General features: G+C 51.9%; 1 protein-coding gene across 1 annotated transcript in view; it reads left to right on the top strand.

Moving 5' to 3' along the window:
* LOC311247761 (dynein regulatory complex protein 11-like) overlaps nucleotides 1-21,157 on the top strand; it is a gene marked incomplete at both ends in the record, with an annotated part of 38,566 nt that extends 17,409 nt beyond the window's left edge. Inside the window, 7 exons of the mRNA XM_084338763.1 lie at nucleotides 5,829-6,013; nucleotides 13,817-13,901; nucleotides 14,092-14,211; nucleotides 14,903-14,978; nucleotides 16,815-16,921; nucleotides 20,984-21,047; nucleotides 21,129-21,157. Coding sequence (XP_084194889.1) covers nucleotides 5,829-6,013; nucleotides 13,817-13,901; nucleotides 14,092-14,211; nucleotides 14,903-14,978; nucleotides 16,815-16,921; nucleotides 20,984-21,047; nucleotides 21,129-21,157 — 666 coding nt within the window. The remainder of the gene's footprint in view (nucleotides 1-5,828; nucleotides 6,014-13,816; nucleotides 13,902-14,091; nucleotides 14,212-14,902; nucleotides 14,979-16,814; nucleotides 16,922-20,983; nucleotides 21,048-21,128) is intronic.
* Nucleotides 21,158-22,009: the final 852 nt, after the last annotated feature.

Below are 22,009 nucleotides of genomic sequence, written 5' to 3'. Positions count from 1 at the left end.
AGACTGCCGGTGGATAGTTTTCCTCACCGACGAGCCGAGGGTTCGGAGCCGTCGCTCCGGCGATGGCCTGATCTCGACTCTGGTTCCTCTGTTTCTGGGGAATCGCCCGTTGATGAACGGGGGATTGTCTTAGAGCCAGGGGATTTGCGACGAAAACTTTTTGCGTCTGCTCGCTCACGTCGTCACATGGTGGCGTGCAGACGCGAACGGCCTGGGTTTGGGGAATTGCTGGAGACCAGCGAGGCCGCGTCCGACTCTGGATTTCTGATGGAAACTGAAGACTTCATGGAGGAGGCGGACGGGTTCTTGTATGATGGTCCCGTGGAGGAGAGTATCCCTCCTCCGGAGACCCCGGGGTGGGGGGAAATGGCTCCACGGGGCGCCTTGTTCGAGGATGTCGGGGAACCACCTTGGCCTCATCAACAGGATGCCCTACTGTCGGCCGCATCGGATTGTGGCTCCTTGACCAGTCGCAGCCTGCTGTATGCGAGGGATGCGGGGTCGGTGGAGGAGGGTCCGCAGGGGGAACTGCGGGCCTTGTTTCCCGAGCTCATGGCGGTAGCCGCCGCTGCAAACGGTGTGCCGCTGCCGCAGCCATTGCCTGCTCCTGTCCCTGATGACCTCATAGGCCATCCCTGGCAGCGTCCCCCGGTGAGAGGGGTGGACGTTGTCTACCCATTTTTCCCATCGATGGGGGCCTATGTTCGTCGGGGCCAGGCGGTCTCCAACATCATGGGACTGACTCCCGCCTACGTACCAGTTACGCGGGTGTCGGGGTTGGTCAAAGGTATGGGGGAGGGCGTACCTCGGCTTGACAATCCGATGGCCGCGCTCCTCTGTCCGGATATGGTGTGGGAGCCCCTATGCAAGCCGGTCCTCCAGGGGAGGTCGGCTAGGCGATTGGCTTATTGGGGTGACCAGTCATTTATCGCCGGTACACAGTCGCTGGCTGCGGCTTCTAACATCGCCCACCTGGCTAGATTTGTATCGGGGATAATGACGGGCGGCGCGGATCTGAACGAGGTGAGGTGCGATCAGATCACCCAGGCTGCGGGAGCTGTGCTGCACCTCTCCCAGGTGCTAGCCATAGCCATGGGTAAAGTGCGCGCCCTGGCCACCCTGGGCCAGCGTCACCTTTGGCTGGAGCAGGCTCGTGTACCTGAGAAGAAGAGAGCCCCTCTTCTGACGGCCGACCTCTCCGACGCTGGCCTGTTCGGGAAGGCCCTGCTATTGATGACCTCAACATGCAGAGAGATGGCAGAGGAGAGATCCATCCTCCAACCCCATTTTCCGCCTCCCGTCCTTGCCGGTGGGGGCAGAAGGCTTCCGCGACGTCGAGCTGTCTCCGTCGCCGCTACCACTGCTCCCGCCGCCGCTGCTGGCCCTGCCAAGAGGGCTAGGAGACGAGGCGACGCTTCAGCCACCGCCGGCCCATCCCAGACCGGAGGAGACGGTAGGGAACGTCGTGTCCAGCAGACTGTAAACTACCGTCCCTCCGGGGCTCCCCGGGGTGGCCAGACTCGAGCGGCGCGAGGTGGCAGGCGCCGCTGAGTGACTTTTCCCCCTCTGTGTCCCCTCCTCTACACCCTCCCCGGCCCCCCTATGATTTTGTGCCTTGATCACATATTATTTATTTAATAAAAAAGTTCCCTGATATAAGGGGGACTGTGGTTGGCCGAACAAACTGTGTGTTTCTTCAATACAAATCATGTGGTGGGGTTGTGTTTTATGAATCTACCCTGTTACGTTGGGGGAATGAGTTGTGTTGTGTTACGAGTTTTTAAGCAAGGTCTGCAACTTACACTCGGTAATAGGTTCTATTAGCTTGATGCTCCACATGCAATTAGAACTGGTGATATTCCATTGCTTTAACTAAGTATGTGTTCACAACGCTGTGTTGTTAGTTGCAGTAATGCTCGTACACACTTTTCATGGCCTAGCCATTACTCTCGTTCAACGTCTTCCTATAGCTTAGGCTGCGGGTATGGGATTCACGCACAGGCGACTTGTGTTTTTTGTTGTAAACCCTTTTACACTTTGTGGGTAGCTAACATTGTATTAGCTTATGCTATATGTGTTTTGTTCTACCAGAGGTTTTCAAAATGGCTACGGTTGTTTTCTGTGTGTAGGGATAGAAGGTGTGTTTTTCGGGAGGGGGTGTCGGATAAACCCCTCCTTTACCCACTTGATTGGTTTAGAGGTTGTTGACCCTCCTGCTGAGCCAGTCAGGGCCAAGCCAGTGCTTGGCGGGGGAGGGGGGGGGGGGGAGGGGTATTCTACCGACTCCTGTTATGACAGGATCCGGTGGGTTTTCCCCGCCCGTTATAGCGTTGTTGCTATGGCGACGCCTTCCATGAGCTGGTGTCGTAAAGATGTCGAGGGTAGAGCGCAGGACTTAACCTGCTGCGCTCGTTTTTGTGTCAAACTTGAGTCTGTTGGTCACGTGTCTCACAGTTTACATATCTTTTTCTTGACCGTGGTCTCATGTGGGAAGGTGTTTCTGGGGGAATCTGGTCTTACACTCTGATTAAGAGGAGTGACTGGATTAAAATCATGTGAAAACACAGGGTTTTTTACTCCCAGCTGTGCAGTTAGGTCATACATGTGATGCCTTTTCTTTATTTTATAAAGAGTTGAATGTTCATTCATGGAGTTGATTGCATCTCGCCCCTCTTGTCGTTTCCCTGGGCGTCTTGGGGATTCAATATGGTGGTCTAGCCGGCCTATTGTTGATGTGGGTATGTCCAAACGCACACATAGTGCTGGCTCAGGATGTGCTTTGGCCGTTGCTGACTGGCGCGCCTCGTTTGCTTTGGTGAAACAGCGTTTTTATGGAGCAATTGGGATGGGGGTTTTTCCTCTTCCGACATCCTGTGTGTTGTCGATGGGTTCCCGTTCATGTCAGGGGATGATGACGGAATGGGTCTGGGCATATGGGAAGGGTCTCACGCCCTAGGGGTGGGCCGCCGGACGCGGTTCATACCGACACGTCTGGGTGGCGCCTTCTTTTTATGTTGGGATCAGACGCGCATATCTGCCCCTTCTCCTGTGGTTGGCAGGTCGGCGTGGTTAGGGCACGGGACTGGTTCTGGTCGCGCTGGTCCAGATCAGTGCACCCGTTGTCCGCTGGGGATGCAGATCTGCTGTTCTGGTACCCTGAGGGACTTAGGGTTTTTTCGGGGGGAAAAATGCTAGGTCGATCCGGGTGTCACAGGGTTGTGCGTTATGGGACCCCTTGTTGGTACCGAGTGCGGGGTGCTGGGGGCTGGTCTTCCATATTACGCTCTTCTCTTGCGTTTTGGCGCTGAGGAGCCTGTTGGGTGGGGTTAACCTCCTTTGGGATCCTGTGCTCCCCGTATCGCCGGGCCCGGTCCGGGGTGATGCCCGTTGACCTGTAGGCCCGGGATGGCCCTGTTGGGAACCGGAACGCGGGCTGCGGTGGTACCGCCGGTGCGTTTCGGGGTTTTCCTGAGGGGTTATGGGACCAACCGTTGCATGGGGTGATGCCTGGGTGGTTGGTTCTCTGGTGTGTTGCTGCAGTGTCAACTCCCGGTTCTCCGGTTGAGGGTGCCCCTGCACGTTCATGACGTCTGCCGATCGTATGGGCTTTTCTGTGGGCAGCTGTCAGGGGCCGTGTGGTCTACGGATCCCGCTCCTGACGTGCTGTTGAAAGCTTGGTTATGCGACAACGCCAGCATACGCCCCTTCCGCCGGGGCGGCTGTTTCGGCTGTCCTTTCTGGCGCCTGCCTCGTCCGCAGTTGTTCCAGGCTTGGGTTGACAGCCTGTTGCCTGGTCTTCCCCGGTGCACTGCCTGTTCCGTTGGTTAACTCTTGTGTGTTATGACCATGCTGTCTGCCTGTTGCAGGGCTTGTGTTCCAGGCGGTGTGCTGTTGAGGGGGACAGGGCCCGCTCGGCTGAGGGGCCTTTGTCCGAATACGCTGGCGATGTGAGGGGCGGGGTCACTAGGTGCCCCCCTGGTGGGGTCTTGATGCTGGCATCATGGACTTCTCCGGGCCCCCATTCCGGGGGTCCAGTCCCTTTGGTGGGTCTGGGTCTTCCTTCGCGCTCCGCTGCTACGGCCTTGCCACGGGGTTGGGTTTGCCCTTGACCCCGTGATTCTGGGGGCAGTAACGAGGTTGTTCCTCCGTTCGTTCCCGGGTGGCATGCGGGTTGTGCGTGTGTGTAGTCGTGGGGTCAAGCCACGGTCTGCTCACCCTGTGCGTTAAGTTGCTTGAGAGCTCTTCGCACGGTCGGGTCCGTCGCCTTCCCGTGAAGCCTCTAATAGGGGGGATACCCTCCATTAGGGGGGGTCGGGGGGGCTCGGCCCTCCCTGTTCTGATGGTTTTGGGGGGCTGTCAGCGGGGTGTATTTGTCAGCCAAGTGGCTCCGCTTGGCCTCCCTTGTGCAGAAGGCGAAGCCAAGCTGAGCCCTAACGATACAGAACGTTAGGTTATGACTATAACCAAGTTCTGTTAGTTAGGGCGATGCTTGGCTTCGGACGGCCGCTGCAGCCCTTGACCTCACCTTGTGGTGAAAGCTTGGGAAGGAGGAGAGCAGGTGACCACACACCTGCTTATGAAGGTAAGCTGATGAGGGGTGTGGTCAGACTAATACTGGTATTAGAGGTACATTTGTGGTTTATTCAGTACGCGTGCACGTACGCGAGATAGTGCAGAAGGCGAAGCCAAGCATCGCCCTAACTAACAGAACTTGGTTATAGTCATAACCTAACGTTGTCTCTGGTGAGTTAAACAGACGTGACACTGGTTGTGTCTGGTGAGTTAAACAGACGTGACGCTGGTTGTCTCTGGTGAGTTAAACAGACATGACACTGGTTGTCTCTGGTGAGTTAAACAGACGTGACACTGGTTGTCTCTGGTGAGTTAAACAGACATGACACTGGTTGTGTCTGGTGAGTTAAACAGACGTGACACTGGTTGTCTCTGGTGAGTTAAACAGACGTGACACTGGTTGTGTCTGGTGAGTTAAACAGACGTGCCGCTGGTTGTCTCTGGTGAGTTAAACAGACATGACACTGGTTGTCTCTGGTGAGTTAAACAGACATGACACTGGTTGTGTCTGGTGAGTTAAACAGACGTGACACTGGTTGTCTCTGGTGAGTTAAACAGACGTGACACTGGTTGTCTCTGGTGAGTTAAACAGACGTGACACTGGTTGTGTCTGGTGAGTTAAACAGACGTGACACTGGTTGTGTCTGGTGAGTTAAACAGACATGACGCTGGTTGTGTCTGGTGAGTTAAACAGACGTGACACTGGTTGTCTCTGGTGAGTTAAACAGACATGACACTGGTTGTCTCTGGTGAGTTAAACAGACGTGACACTGGTTGTGTCTGGTGAGTTAAACAGACGTGACACTGGTTGTGTCTGGTGAGTTAAACAGACACGACACTGGTTGTCTCTGGGCGTGGTCAACGTAGACTCACAAAGTTCTTTAAAAAACATAAATGTATGTTTTTGCATAGTATAGTTACATATAGCATAAATGTATATTGTATAGCATATTGTATAGTAGTGTATATAGGACTCATTACCTTTCATTCGTAAGCTTAGCATTGTATAGTATTTTATATTAGTACCTTTTATCATGTCTATTTATTATCTATTTTATTTGTATTTCTTTGCACAATCAAGGCGGGCATGGCCACCTTCATTTCACTACATGTCTCGTGTATGTATGTGACGAATAAATCTCTTAAATAAATCTCTTGAAGTTCCATCAACACGCAGTCTTGCACTCTCCATCATTTGTATACATTGTTAGACAGACACTGTATCCTAGAGACGCTGTATGAATGTCTTCTCTCAGGCTTTGGACCCAAAGCAGCAGCAGCCCGCCCCTGCCACCACCTCCGCCCAGGCTACCAAAGCTCGCAGACGGAGTAAACAGGGAGAGAACGAGGAGGAATACCAGGAGTCCATGGTGGCCATCACCAGAAACCTGCGAGATGTGGAGGGGCCGGACATGAAGGAGACCATGCAAGAGCAGATCCGGTAGTGGTTCTTTGCATGTCGGTAAGATCGTACAGAGAGGTTAACAGAGGCCGACCAGTGACCGAAAGGTTTCTGGTTTGAATCCCAGGCACTGGCAGAATGATGAGTCAGTGACTGAAGGGTGGCTGGTGACCACAGTCTGCCTACGTGCCCTTGAGCAAAAGGCTCCAGGGGAACTGCAACTGTGGGGCGACCCCCTGTGTGCTCTGACATCTCGTGAAATACACAAGTGTAAGTTACCATGTGTATCTAGGAGGGATATATGCAGAATAAATACACTGCAATTGCCTTATGGACATTGACAATAAAAAAAAAATGTAGTCCAAGTTCAAGTTCAAGTTTCTTTAATAGTTGTCATACAGAATACTTTTATACAAAATGCTTCTTTCTGTTACGCTCCAGAGACTGTGCTAGACAAAAGATAAGTATGAAATAAAATAGTATAGCATGTAAAAATAGAAGTAAAAAATAGAAGTCACGTACATAGACACAGTGTTCAGTATATACATGCAGAATAGAAGTAACTGAGTTACCATACAATATACAATATACTATGCAATATACTAATATACAATATACTATATAGTGCAAAGCAGAAATGGGATGAGGTACAATTTAGGTACAATTTACAGTAAGGTGTACTGAGGTATGGGTTGTAGTGCAAAACATTTACCAATAAATATAAAGTGTGTTTAGGTGTTCTAAAGTGTGGAGAGTGGGTGCTGCAGTGTGTTGTTTGTTTAAAGTGAGTGTGTGCGTGTGGATGTTGTTATGGTTTGACACCGACCCCAAACGCTAACGACACAAAGAGAGTTGTTTCAGAGTTGCCAAAAACTAGGGCTTGTTTTATTTCACAAAATAGCAGCAAGAACTTGGTTGAAAACAAACAAAGACTGGGATACAAGCATTAGAAGAATGTTGCTGCTCTGCAGCTTCTCCCGGGAAGGTTAGTCTGAGGAATCTGACAGTGACGTCAGAGCCGCTCTGCAGAATCCTCTCGGCAGCTCTCCGAGGTGGTAACGGGACAGAGAGAGAGAGAGAGAGAGAGCGGGTTAGCTCAGAGTACAGTTGGGAACAGAACAGGTGACAGGAGAAGTGACTTGTCCCAAAACAGGTAATCCAAGTGACTGAATCTTCGGTGTAAATACACACTGTGAGCAATGTCCCAACAACAATCCAAGTGATAGAATCTTCGGTGCGAATACACACAGTGAGCGATGTCCCAATAATAATCCAAGTGATAATATCTTCGGTGTGAATACACACAGTGAGCAAAGTTCAAGCAAATATTATCCCAAATGAACAATCCAAAAAGCAGGCACAGGGTGAGTGACAGACCGAACAAAAAGCAGGATCTCTTCAGTGTCTACACACACGAAAAACGATAGGGACAAAAGACTGTCTTGCAAAACTCACCCAGGCGCTGTGCGTAAAGAGAGCAGGATCAAACAGGGCGAGCGCGTCGTTACGGGGAACGGGTTGTCCAAGCGGAATACTTCTTGAGTGTCCTGGGAGGCAAAGCACAGGGAAAACAGCAGGCAAGGAAGGAACGGCAAATGCTGATAATATATCAAAACGATCCAACAACACTTGATGGGGAATCGGGGTATATATAATCAAAAGGAATGCTTAATGACAAGCTGTGACAGCTGCGGGATGAGATTGACAAGCGTGTGGTTGGGGAAGCACCAATCAAACGGCGTCTACAGGAAGAAGCGTGTGAAGAGGAGAATGCAATTAATTAACTGAAAACTTAAAGGAACAGAGCGAGTAGGCTTAAAGGAACAGAGCGAGTAGGTGAGCAGCGGACAAAACCTCACAGTACCCCCCCCTCCACGGGAGCCACCCGGCGACCAGGCCGACCTGGCTCGTCCGGATGGGCACGATGGAAGTCCGTGATCAGGCCGGGATCCACGATGAGCTGTCGGGAGACCCAGCTCCGCTCCTCCGGGCCGTAACCCTCCCAGTCCACCAGGTACTGGAACCCCCGACCCCGCCGTCGAACGCCCATCAACCGGCGGACCTGCCACTGGGGGTGACCATCCACCATCTCGGGAGGCGGAGGATCAGGAGCTGGAGGCATCAGGGGACTGAGGGAGACAGGCTTAACCCGGGAGACATGGAAAACGGGGTGAATGTGCATGGACGCAGGATGTTTCAGACGCAGAGCCGCCGGACTGAGTACCTTCAGAACCTCGAAAGGTCCGACGAAACGGGGGTTAAGCTTCTTGGCCGAGGACCGAAGCGGGAGGTCCTTCGCGGAAAGCCACACCCTCTGCCCAGGGTGGTAAGTCGGCGCAGGAACCCGGCGCCGGTCGGCCCCACGACAGGCGCGCTCAGATGTCCGGAGCAGCGCGGTCCTGGTGATCTCCCAGACCCGTCGGCAGCGGTCGAGGTGGACCTGCACGGAGGGAACTGCCACCTCCGTCTCCTGTGCGGGGAAAAGAGGGGGTTGGTAGCCCAGGGAAACCTCAAATGGTGAGAGGCCGGTGGCGGAACTGACCATGGAGTTGATGGAGTACTCGACCCAGGGAAGGAAACGGCTCCAGGAAGCTGGTCTCTCGGCTGCCACACACACCGAAGAGCAGACTCCACGCTCTGGTTCATCCTCTCCGTTTGTCCGTTAGTCTGGGGATGATAACCAGAGGAAAGACTGACCGTCGCCCCCAATTCCTTGCAAAAAGCCCGCCATACCTGGGAGGTGAACTGGGACCCCCGGTCAGAGACGATGTCCTGGGGAAAACCATGAAGGCGGAACACGTGGTGAGTCAGGAGGTCCGCCGTCTCGGCCGCCGAGGGAAGCTTGGAAAGGGCCACGAGGTGAACCCCCTTGCTGAATCGATCCACCACGGTCAGAAGGCAAGTGTTTCCCTGGGAGGAGGGAAGACCTGTGACGAAGTCTAGCGCCACATGTGACCAAGGACGGCTCGGAACGGGAAGTGGCTGTAACAGCCCGGAGGGTGCCTGGTGCGAGGCCTTGCTGCGGGCACAGACCGCGCAGGCCAATACGAACTCCTTGACGTCGTTCCGCATGGTGGGCCACCAGAAACGACGAGCCAGGAAGGAGAACGTGCGATGAACGCCCGGGTGGCAGGCGAACCGGCTGGTATGGCCCCACAGCAGCACCCGGGACCGGACAGAGTCGGGGACGAAGAGACGATGAATCGGAACGTTGCTTGGAGCACGCTGGAAGCGTAGGGCACGTCTAACCACCCCCTCGATGCCCAAGGTGATGGCTCCAACCACCCTGGCCTCCGGGAGGATGGGAGTCGGGTCCTCAGAGGGTGGAGCCCCCTTGGAGTGTAACCGGGACAGGGAGTCGGCCTTCGTGTTGCGGGAACCAGGACGAAAAGTCAGCGAGAAGTCGAACCGACTGAGGAAGCTGGCCCATCTCGCCTGCCGACCGTTGAGGCGCTTGGAAGCGCGGATGAACGTCAGGTTCTTGTGGTCCGTCCAGATGGTAAATGGCTCCTCGGCCCCCTCAAGCCAATGACGCCACTCCTCCAAAGCAGCCACGACCGCCAGCAGCTCCCGATTGCCGGTGTTGTAGTTCCTCTCGGCAGGGAGGAACCGACGCGAGTAGAAGGCGCAAGGATGTACCTTCTGGTCCGTTGCCGAACGCTGGGATAAGACAGCCCCCAGTCCAGTATCCGAGGCGTCCACCTCAACGATGAACTGTCTCTTGGGGTCAGGGTGGAGCAAGATCGGGGCGGAAGTGAACCTCTTCTTGAGGGAGCGGAACGCAGCACATGCCGCTGGGGACCAGTCGAACGGCAGGGCGGGAGAGGTCAGTCTGGTAAGTGGCTCCGCCACTTGACTGTAGTTCCGGATGAACCTTCGGTAGAAGTTGGCGAACCCGAGGAAACTCTGTAACTCCTTCCGAGTGGTGGGTTCAGGCCATTCCTCCACAGCTTGGATCTTGCGAGGATCCGCTCGGGTCAAGCCCTTCTCCACGATGAAGCCCAGGTAGTCGACGGAGTCGGAGTGGAAACGGCACTTCTCCGCCTTGACGAAGAGCCGATTGTGGAGGAGGCGCTCCAGCACACGGCGGACATGCTGGATGTGCTCCTCGAGGGTCTTGGAGAAGATGAGGATGTCGTCCAGGTACACCACCACAAACACCTCCAGCATGTCACGAAGGACGTCGTTCATGAGCGCCTGGAATACCGCCGGGGCGTTGGTGAGGCCGAACGGCATCACCAGGTACTCGTAGTGGCCCCTGGGGGTCTTGAAGGCGGTCTTCCATTCATCGCCCTCACGGATACGGACAAGATGGGAGGCACTCCGGAGGTCCAGCTTGGTAAAGACGGTAGCCTGGGTGAGAGGTTCGAAGGTGGAGTTCATGAGAGGAAGAGGGTACTTGTTCTTGATGGTGATCTCGTTGAGCTGGCGATAGTCGATGCAGGGTCGAAGGTCCCCGTCCTTCTTCCCAACAAAGAAGAAACCGGCCGCCACCGGGGAGGAGGAAGGCCGAATGAGTCCTGCTTCCAAGGACTCAGAGATGTACTGATCCATCGCCTTCTTCTCCGGAACGGTCAGACTGTAGAGGCGGCTGCCGGGAAGGGGAGCCCCTTGGCGGAGGTCGATGGCGCAGTCGTAAGGACGGTGGGGTGGAAGGGCCTGAGCCCTGGACTTACTGAAAACCTCCAAGAGGTCGTGGTACTCGGGGGGTATGGATGAAGAGTCCGGAGGCGACTCACCAGCGGGCCTCCGGGGCGGGGGACAGGACGCCGCCTGTAGACACTGGGCGTGACAGGAGGAGCTCCAGCCCTTGATGGTACCGGAGGACCAGGCGATGTGGGGCTCGTGCAGCGCGAGCCAGGGCCTACCCAGGACCACCGGGACAAGAGGGGATCGGGTGATAAGGAACTAGATTCTCTCAACGTGGTTCCCAGCGATGGTCAGCACGACTGGGCAGGTGCGTTGAGAGATGTCGGCCAGGCGGTGTTGGTCCAATGCGAAGATCTCCAAAGGCCTCACTAGGTCCTCAAGTGGAATGTTGGCCCGGGTAGCAAACTCGAAGTCGAGGAAACTCTCGTCTGCCCCAGAGTCGATGAGTGCCTCCACCGTGGCCCGTTGGTCCGCCCAGGCCAGGGTGACGCTCATCAGATGGCCAGGTGGTGCGCGGCTCTGGGAATGAGAAAAACGGCTCACCAGGATTTCCCGGGGTCTCGGCGAGCCTGGTCTTTTGGCCGGGTGGGGCAGTTGGCGATTCGGTGTCCCTCCCGACCGCAGTAGAGGCAGAGACCGGACCTGTACCTCGCCTCACGTTCAGCCTGGCTCAGATGAGAGCGTCCCAGCTGCATGGGTTCCTCCTCGCGAACCGAACGGGAGGGTAAGCTACCACCAGTCGTGTTGAGGGCAGGGCGACCAGCAGTAACGTCATGAGTACGGGGGGTCCGGAGTCCCTCAGGAGGTACCTGTCGGGTCCTCTCACGCCTTCTCTCCTGGAGGTGTCCGTCGATGCGAATGGCGAGGCTGAACAGGTCCTCGAGGGAGTCAGGCTCCTCCCGGGTCGCGAGCTGGTCCCTGACTGCGTCACTGAGCCCCCTCATGAAGGTTAGGCGAAGTGCTGGGTCGTTCCAACCACTCTCCACCGGCGCCAGTCGAAACTCCAGGACGTAGTATGTTACCCCGCCGCTCCCCTGTCGGAAGGTACCCAACCGGGCTCCAGGGTCCAGACCACGGGCTGGATGGTGGAACACCCTGCGGAGCTCAGCCACGAAGTCTGGATAGGAGAAACAAAAATCTGCATCCATTGCCCAGGAGGAAGTGACCCACTGGGCTGCCCGGCCTGAGAGCAAGTTTGTCATATAGGCCACTCGGGCTCCTTCTGAAGTGAATCGACTGGGTTGATGACGGAAAACCAACTCACATTGCATGATGAATGTGGCACACTCCTCGGGATTGCCGTCGAACAGCCGTGGGACGGAGAGACGGGGTTCCCGAGGTGCGGGATCGGGAAGCGCAGGGCCTGCTGGGGCTGCGGGGGATGCTCCTGCCAATGCTCCTGAAGGAAGTGGGGGTACAAGTAAAGCGTTAACGGTGTCGCTCAGCGTGTGAAGATGAAGGAGTATACTTGACTGTTGTCCTGCCAGAGCGGCCAGGGACCCTTGAATAGGCTGGACCTGTTCCCTGAGTTCATGCACCGCAGCCGCAGCCCTCTCTAGTTGGTGACTGTGATCCTTGGTCAACTCGATCTGACCAGCTAGTGCTGTTCTGACTCTCTCTGTGTCGGCTGGGGTCGTCATATTGGTTGGATCGTAATGTTATGGTTTGACACCGACCCCAAACGCTAACGACACAAAGAGAGTTGTTTCAGAGTTGCCAAAAACTAGGGCTTGTTTTATTTCACAAAATAGCAGCAAGAACTTGGTTGAAAACAAACAAAGACTGGGATACAAGCATTAGAAGAATGTTGCTGCTCTGCAGCTTCTCCCGGGAAGGTTCGTCTGAGGAATCTGACAGTGACGTCAGAGCCGCTCTGCAGAATCCTCTCGGCAGCTCTCCGAGGTGGTAACGGGACAGAGAGAGAGAGAGAGAGAGCGGGTTAGCTCAGAGTACAGTTGGGAACAGAACAGGTGACAGGAGAAGTGACTTGTCCCAAAACAGGTAATCCAAGTGACTGAATCTTCGGTGTAAATACACACTGTGAGCAATGTCCCAACAACAATCCAAGTGATAGAATCTTCGGTGCGAATACACACAGTGAGCGATGTCCCAATAATAATCCAAGTGATAATATCTTCGGTGTGAATACACACAGTGAGCAAAGTTCAAGCAAATATTATCCCAAATGAACAATCCAAAAAGCAGGCACAGGGTGAGTGACAGACCGAACAAAAAGCAGGATCTCTTCAGTGTCTACACACACGAAAAACGATAGGGACAAAAGACTGTCTTGCAAAACTCACCCAGGCGCTGTGCGTAAAGAGAGCAGGATCAAACAGGGCGAGCGCGTCGTTACGGGGAACGGGTTGTCCAAGCGGAATACTTCTTGAGTGTCCTGGGAGGCAAAGCACAGGGAAAACAGCAGGCAAGGAAGGAACGGCAAATGCTGATAATATATCAAAACGATCCAACAACACTTGATGGGGAATCGGGGTATATATAATCAAAAGGAATGCTTAATGACAAGCTGTGACAGCTGCGGGATGAGATTGACAAGCGTGTGGTTGGGGAAGCACCAATCAAACGGCGTCTACAGGAAGAAGCGTGTGAAGAGGAGAATGCAATTAATTAACTGAAAACTTAAAGGAACAGAGCGAGTAGGCTTAAAGGAACAGAGCGAGTAGGTGAGCAGCGGACAAAACCTCACAGATGTGTGTGTTGTGAGTGCATTTGATGGTTGTTGCATAGTGTTATTGTTCGTTGAGCAACCTGATGGCCTGGGGATAGAAGCTTCTTCTGAGTCTTTCTGTGCTTGCCATGAGACTCCGGTATCGCTTGCCTGACCGCAGCAGTTCAAAGAGGCAGTTGTTTGGGTGGCTGGAGTCCTTGATAATTCTCTTAGCCTTACCCCTGCACCGCTTGTTGTAAATGTTCTGGAGAGTGGGGAGCCCCCCTCCAATTGTGCGTTCGGCTGAACGTGCCACTCTCTGTAGTCTGTAGTCTGCTAGTCCTCTTTTTACACAGAGCATTTCCCCAATCAGGGTGATTTTGATTAAAATATGTTGATGGTCCAATCCAATCCATCCAATCCAACTTAATTTATAAAGCGCTTTAACAGCCACAGGGGCACAAAGTGCTGATACGTTGATGGTTATATAATGTATCATTCTTTCCTGCACGTTTGACTTCTAGTGATGCAACAGGATCTTTTCCAGACTACCCAGAGCAAGAGGCCGGAGGCTCCACTCTTCTCTTCGCAGAGAAAACCCCCCAGGAGGTACAGTACAGCATCTATCTCCCATCACACAGTCAAACTATAGTTCACAGCCTGCTTGTACAGTAGTTCAAATCTGTATTACATTATCATCGCAGACATCTTGGTAGGCAAAGATGTATAAAAAATAATCAGTCAATCAAATCGACAGGTGATCATTAAATGACAGTGATGCAACTATGCTTTGTTTCAGTTAATGGAGGAATTAGCTGCAAAGGAGGAGGAGGAGGACGTCAACAACAAACCAAAGGGCAAAGAAGAGAAGAAGGAACAAGGAAAGAAAGGAAAGGACAAAGGGAAGGGAGGAGAAGAGGTGGGTTGTTCTGGAATTGTGTTGTTTTCAATCATGTTTGTATTATGTATTATGTTGTATTATGAATTCTGAACAATATAAAGATCTAAAGCATTTATAAGGCTGATTACTATGACCACACAAATCCACTGTTTATAAAGTTATGAAATGTAATGATTTGGTTTATTATACATTTAATTTTTTTCCCAATACAGGAAAGCAAATATGATTTGAGAGACGTTTGTAAGTTTACTGTTCAAAAAGCTAAGAAAGGGATTACAAGGAGATGTATTTCTATTGTTGAGGTTAACTTGTGGAACAATGCTGATATACATTTAAGAATTAGTCATTTGCTTTTGCTTATCCAAAAAATGGTTTGTATAGATATTATTGAAGGTTACAAATCTGAACAAGTTGTATTTTGTAAATTTTTTGGTTTCCGTTTTGGAGGCTTAAGAATACAGGACAGGCATGTATAAGTGTTATGCTTCAGCCTGTACCTTTTCTGTCACTGCCAAAATCAAAGACTGTTGACAGTCTGCATATTGCATATTGTATTGTGTGTGATGACTGAATACAAAAACGACTAATACTACTATTACTAAATAAGAGGATTTAGCTCAATCGAATCAACCATAATGTGATCAGGTAGAGATTGCAATGCAGTGCGTGTTTAGATGGATCGGCGTAACCTTCTACTGAACCACAGGGGGAGGAGGAGGCAGGGTTGAAGATGCTGCCCTCTGCTCTCCTGTCTGATTTGGAAGTGGGACACAAGACCTTTGTGGGTAAGCTCCATAAAAAACCTCATACTATAGCTCTACAAACAAGGTACGCACTCCTATCTTTTAAAGCGTGACATTGCTACAACGGGACCCGTCTAATGGCTGGCGCCCAATGTGTTAAAGGTTAAGAGTTACAGTAGAATGGTTCCCCCTATCTGACGATGCTTAAAGGTTAGGAGTTAGAATGGTCCCCCCTATCTGACGATGCTTAAAGGTTAGGAGTTACAGTAGAATGGTTCCCCGTATCTCACAATGCTTAAAGGTGTGGTAACATTGACTGTGTATTTCATAATCCATATGTGTGTATAATTAGAAAACCACAATGCAAAAGTCTGGTGTGCCATAAGGAGTGATACTAGCGTGACAGGAAACAGGTAAAACTGTTTGAGCCCCTATGAAACCCCTGCTGTGTTGAACTGTATTCAGGAGACAGTCAACAAACCCCCACACAAACAGATGTACTTAACTACTTAGAACAGAAGGAACAGTCACTCAACCCCCACTCAAGCAATGGCTAATCTATAGAACAAACAACACCTTTCCACAGGGACAGTTGCACCAAAAAGCAGAAGGCTAAATGAAACAATTATAGATTAGAGACAAAACGCACTGTTACATCATCACTGAAAACTGCAAATATCTGTAATAATGGTTAAATACAAATAATGCCTTAAGTACATATGACTAGAATGATTAGATCTTCCCACGCACAGAGTGGGAACCTCAAGTTGACTTTATGTTAATGTACCTCACACCCCCCGTAGGAGTCAAGAGGACAGCTGGTCTGAACGAGGGCAGACCAGCACAAACAAGATTATATTAATTAAACTGACTTATTTGATAAAAGGATTTAAATGTCATTTAGAATGTCACCTGAGTATGCAATTTGGTATCAAAAGGTAAACAAAAGAGTAAAACTGTGATAATACTGGAAGAGTGTAATTCATATACACTGGAAATACTTTGTAAAAGTTTATGGGAATTACCCCTCTGTCCAACTGAGAAGACCACAGCCCAAAGGAGGGGGCGGACGGCCCCCAGAAGACAAACCTGATTGGAACCCAAGAAACAGAAGAAAGCCTGTTTTTAGAATCAAGAACCAATTGGAACAGAACGCCATATATATATATATATATATATATATATATATATATATATATATATATATATATATAATATAACTGATTGGCTATGAATCAAGTCAACTTGTGACATCATTTTTAGTATAAAAAGGAAAACTCATTGTTAAGCATCCAGAGAATGCTGTTGTCTTGCATGTGAGTAAATCATGGAAAAACCACTGTTGTTTAGTTTAGTGTAACATGTACAGATCCCTATCTGTTGACCAGGTTTACTCATGTGAAATGCTCAGTAGATTCTCTCTTCATTTGATAAACATGACTACTGTTTTATGTACAGACTGGGTTTGATGTGCAAACCTTATCAATAATTTTGTACAACATGTTTTGATGTACTATGAAATGATCCCTGTATGTAAACAACAACATTTAATTTCACTCTGAGCCCAGAGGCAAATAAATCATGAGTTTTAACTATAGCTCTATTGTCTGGCTGCACAGTTTATTTCTCTACTGGCTATATTTGAAGTCAGATGAGAGGAACCATTCTCCTTCTCTCCCTCTAGTTGGCAACCTCAATGCACTGTAAATAACCTTAGAAATGTATAGAATATACGACAAAGGTTAGGATTTACCGTAGAATGGTTCCCCCTATCTGACGGTGCTTAAAGGTTAGGGTTAGGGTTAGAATGGGCATCGGCAGTGAAGAGTTTGTGTCGCTGCCTCCCTGACCTCAACTGAACGTGTCTTTTATCATCAGATGTGTGGCAGAACCGTGAGGAGTCGAGCAACTACAGCCAGAGGCATGAAGCCGAGCTGGTCAAGGAGGAAAAAAGGAAAGAGATTGAGGCAGAGATCCGCGTGCAGGTAATGCTGCCCCTGTGGATACACGGACTACAGGATAACAGCACAGTGGCTCAGGAGGTAGAGCGGTCTAGAGACAGTGGCTCAGGAGGTAGAGCTGGTCTAGAGACAGTGGCTCAGGAGGTAGAGCGGTCTAGAGACAGTGGCTCAGGAGGTAGAGCTGGTCTAGATACAGTGGCTCAGGAGGTAGAGCGGTCTAGAGACAGTGGCTCAGGAGGTAGAGCGGTCTAGAGACAGTGTCTCAGGAGGTAGAGCGGTCTAGAGACAGTGGCTCAGGAGGTAGAGCGGTCTAGAGACAGTGTCTCAGGAGGTAGAGCGGTCTAGAGACAGTGTCTCAGGAGGTAGAGCTGGTCTAGAGACAGTGGCTCAGGAGGTAGAGCTGGTCTAGAGACAGTGGCTCAGGAGGTAGAGCGGTCTAGAGACAGTGGCTCAGGAGGTAGAGCGGTCTAGATACAGTGGCTCAGGAGGTAGAGCGGTCTAGATACAGTGGCTCAGGAGGTAGAGCGGTCTAGAGACAGTGGCTCAGGAGGTAGAGCGGTCTAGAGACAGTGGCTCAGGAGGTAGAGCGGTCTAGAGACAGTGGCTCAGGAGGTAGAGCTGGTCTAGAGACAGTGTCTCAGGAGGTAGAGCGGTCTAGAGACAGTGGCTCAGGAGGTAGAGCGGTCTAGAGACAGTGGCTCAGGAGGTAGAGTGGTCTAGAGACAGTGGCTCAGGAGGTAGAGCGGTCTAGAGACAGTGGCTCAGGAGGTAGAGCGGTCTAGAGACAGTGGCTCAGGAGGTAGAGCGGTCTAGAGACAGTGGCTCAGGAGGTAGAGCGGTCTAGAGACAGTGGCTCAGGAGGTAGAGCTGGTCTAGATACAGTGGCTCAGGAGGTAGAGCGGTCTAGAGACAGTGGCTCAGGAGGTAGAGCTGGTCTAGAGACAGTGGCTCAGGAGGTAGAGCGGTCTAGAGACAGTGGCTCAGGAGGTAGAGCTGGTCTAGAGACAGTGTCTCAGGAGATAGAGCTGGTCTAGAGACAGTGTCTCAGGAGGTAGAGCTGGTCTAGAGACAGTGGCTCAGGATGTAGAGCGGTCTAGAGACAGTGTCTCAGGAGGTAGAGCTGGTCTAGAGACAGTGGCTCAAGAGGTAGAGCTGGTCTAGAGACAGTGGCTCAGGAGGTAGAGCGGTCTAGAGACAGTGGCTCAGGAGGTAGAGCGGTCTAGAGACAGTGTCTCAGGAGGTAGAGCGGTCTAGAGACAGTGGCTCAGGAGGTAGAGCGGTCTAGAGACAGTGGCTCAGGAGGTAGAGCGGTCTAGAGACAGTGGCTCAGGAGGTAGAGCTGGTCTAGATACAGTGGCTCAGGAGGTAGAGCGGTCTAGAGACAGTGGCTCAGGAGGTAGAGTGGTCTAGAGACAGTGGCTCAGGAGGTAGAGCTGGTCTAGAGACAGTGTCTCAGGAGGTAGAGCTGGTCTAGAGACAGTGGCTCAGGAGGTAGAGCTGGTCTAGAGACAGTGGCTCAGGAGGTAGAGCTGGTCTAGAGACAGTGGCTCAGGAGGTAGAGTGGTCTAGATACAGTGGCTCAGGAGGTAGAGCGGTCTAGAGACAGTGTCTCAGGAGGTAGAGCTGGTCTAGAGACAGTGGCTCAGGAGGTAGAGCGGTCTAGAGACAGTGGCTCAGGAGGTAGAGCTGGTCTAGAGACAGTGGCTCAGGAGGTAGAGCTGGTCTAGAGACAGTGGCTCAGGATGTAGAGTGGTCTAGAGACAGTGTCTCAGGAGGTAGAGCTGGTCTAGAGACAGTGGCTCAGGAGGTAGAGCGGTCTAGAGACAGTGGCTCAGGAGGTAGAGCGGTCTAGAGACAGTGGCTCAGGAGGTAGAGCTGGTCTAGAGACAGTGGCTCAGGAGGTAGAGCGGTCTAGAGACAGTGGCTCAGGAGGTAGAGCGGTCTAGAGACAGTGTCTCAGGAGGTAGAGCGGTCTAGAGACAGTGTCTCAGGAGGTAGAGCGGTCTAGAGACAGTGTCTCAGGAGGTAGAGCGGTCTAGATACAGTGTCTCAGGAGGTAGAGCGGTCTAGAGACAGTGGCTCAGGAGGTAGAGCGGTCTAGAGACAGTGTCTCAGGAGGTAGAGCGGTCTAGAGACAGTGGCTCAGGAGGTAGAGCGGTCTAGAGACAGTGGCTCAGGAGGTAGAGCGGTCTAGAGACAGTGGCTCAGGAGGTAGAGCGGTCTAGAGACAGTGGCTCAGGAGGTAGAGTGGTCTAGAGACAGTGGCTCAGGAGGTAGAGCTGGTCTAGAGACAGTGTCTCAGGAGGTAGAGCTGGTCTAGAGACAGTGGCTCAGGAGGTAGAGCTGGTCTAGAGACAGTGGCTCAGGAGGTAGAGCTGGTCTAGAGACAGTGGCTCAGGAGGTAGAGTGGTCTAGATACAGTGGCTCAGGAGGTAGAGCGGTCTAGAGACAGTGTCTCAGGAGGTAGAGCTGGTCTAGAGACAGTGGCTCAGGAGGTAGAGCGGTCTAGAGACAGTGGCTCAGGAGGTAGAGCTGGTCTAGAGACAGTGGCTCAGGAGGTAGAGCTGGTCTAGAGACAGTGGCTCAGGATGTAGAGTGGTCTAGAGACAGTGTCTCAGGAGGTAGAGCTGGTCTAGAGACAGTGGCTCAGGAGGTAGAGCGGTCTAGAGACAGTGGCTCAGGAGGTAGAGCGGTCTAGAGACAGTGGCTCAGGAGGTAGAGCTGGTCTAGAGACAGTGGCTCAGGAGGTAGAGCGGTCTAGAGACAGTGGCTCAGGAGGTAGAGCGGTCTAGAGACAGTGTCTCAGGAGGTAGAGCGGTCTAGAGACAGTGTCTCAGGAGGTAGAGCGGTCTAGAGACAGTGTCTCAGGAGGTAGAGCGGTCTAGATACAGTGTCTCAGGAGGTAGAGCGGTCTAGAGACAGTGGCTCAGGAGGTAGAGCGGTCTAGAGACAGTGTCTCAGGAGGTAGAGCGGTCTAGAGACAGTGGCTCAGGAGGTAGAGCGGTCTAGAGACAGTGGCTCAGGAGGTAGAGCGGTCTAGAGACAGTGGCTCAGGAGGTAGAGCGGTCTAGAGACAGTGGCTCAGGAGGTAGAGTGGTCTAGAGACAGTGGCTCAGGAGGTAGAGCGGTCTAGAGACAGTGTCTCAAGAGGTAGAGCTGGTCTAGAGACAGTGGCTCAGGAGGTAGAGCTGGTCTAGAGACAGTGGCTCAGGAGGTAGAGCTGGTCTAGAGACAGTGGCTCAGGAGGTAGAGCTGGTCTAGAGACAGTGTCTCAGGAGGTAGAGCGGTCTAGAGACAGTGTCTCAGGAGGTAGAGCGGTCTAGAGACAGTGGCTCAGGAGGTAGAGCGGTCTAGAGACAGTGTCTCAGGAGGTAGAGCTGGTCTAGAGACAGTGTCTCAGGAGGTAGAGCTGGTCTAGAGACAGTGTCTCAGGAGGTAGAGCTGGTCTAGAGACAGTGGCTCAGGAGGTAGAGCTGGTCTAGAGACAGTGTCTCAGGAGGTAGAGCTGGTCTAGAGACAGTGGCTCAGGAGGTAGAGCGGTCTAGAGACAGTGGCTCAGGAGGTAGAGTGGTCTAGAGACAGTGTCTCGGGAGGTAGAGCGGTCGTCTGGTAATCTGAAGGTTCCCGGTTCGATTCCCGCTCCTCCCGGGCAGCGTGTCGAAGTGGCCTTGAGCAAGACCCTTAACCCCTAATTGCTCCCGATGAGCAGGTTGGCACCTTGCATGGTCGCCTCTGCCGTTGGTGTGTGAATGTGTCAGTGAATGGGTGAATGTGAGGAACAAAATTGTAAAGTGCTTTGGAGAAAATAGATATACAGTATAAATGCACTTTACCATTTAATCATAAAAAATTCTGGGCTTTATGCATGTAATCACCAACTCCTGTGATTACATTTTGTATTTGTACATTGAAGACTTGGGAATAAGAATTGCTACTGTCAAGTAAAGCGTGATTTACTTCGCTTTATTCTGGTTTAATGAAACAGCGGTTTAAAACCGAGAGAATAAGCAGTTGTTAGAATGATATCAAATAGAGTAATTAGAACATCAGGCAGTGGTGTTCACTGGTTCGCTCTGTTTCCATCAGGTGGATGAGTTGATGAGACAGGAGCTCGCTAACCTGAAGCTAGTTGTGGATAAAGTCACGTCTGGCAAACCCAAAGGAAGCAAGGTATATTATTATGAACACATTAGAGGTTTGACGTCTTATATATATATATATAACGCTCCAGATCTTTATTCCTGTTGGTTTATTTTGTGATGTATAGTAATGATGTATTCCAGACCCAGTACTTAGAAGTGAATTCACCTCTTGGTACAGTGGTCTGTGATGCCGCCCGCGGCGCGCGAGGCCGGGGTTCAACTCCCACTCAGGGCGATCCCTTAACAGGGGTCGAATCGAAACACAATGCAGAGCGAGATCACACGGGTCACACATGCATTGCTCTTGATCTGCCAATTTTGTGCACATTTTTGCCTATGTCTTTGTTTTACTGCTGTGAAGCACTTCTTGTATGAAAGGTGCTATACAAATAAAGTGTATTATTATTATTATTGACTGCTGAGACTCACAGGTGTGAGTTTCAGATCCTGGACCACATCATCCAGGTAGTGGTACTCCGAGAACTCTTTCTCCACCATCTCGTGCTTGAGCTCCAGCACTCTCCCCATCACGCCCTCCAGGACCCCCCGGATCACGCGTCTCTTCTGGGGGTGGACCACCTGGTCGTAGGCCTCCTCCAGCTGCCGGAAGATTTGAATGTAACGTACGTAGAGGGTGGCCACGCGCTGGACGAACACCACCCGGTCCTTTTCTGGACGAGGGGGCTCGACAGGGAGCTCCTGAGTCAGCAGACTGCTCAGCTCCACTTGGGCTTCTGCCCATTGCTTGTTGTACGCACTGGAAAGAGATAAGATGAGATCAGATATTCCTTTACTGATCCCCTTGGGGGAATTTAGGCATTATAGCAGTATGGGGGCGGGGGGGGGGTACAGGTATGGGCATGCCCAACAGCGTGTAGTCTTTTACCGCGGGATGGTGGTCTGGGGCTCGCAGGACGGTGGCCTGGGGCTCGCAGGGCGGTGGTCTGGGGCTCGCGGGGCGGTGGTCTGG

Source organism: Notolepis coatsorum, assembly GCF_963971535.1.
Source record: "Notolepis coatsorum genome assembly, contig: SCAFFOLD_1278, whole genome shotgun sequence".
In the NCBI taxonomy this organism is placed as follows: domain Eukaryota; kingdom Metazoa; phylum Chordata; class Actinopteri; order Aulopiformes; family Paralepididae; genus Notolepis; species Notolepis coatsorum.
This window is presented reverse-complemented; position numbering and strand designations above follow the sequence as displayed.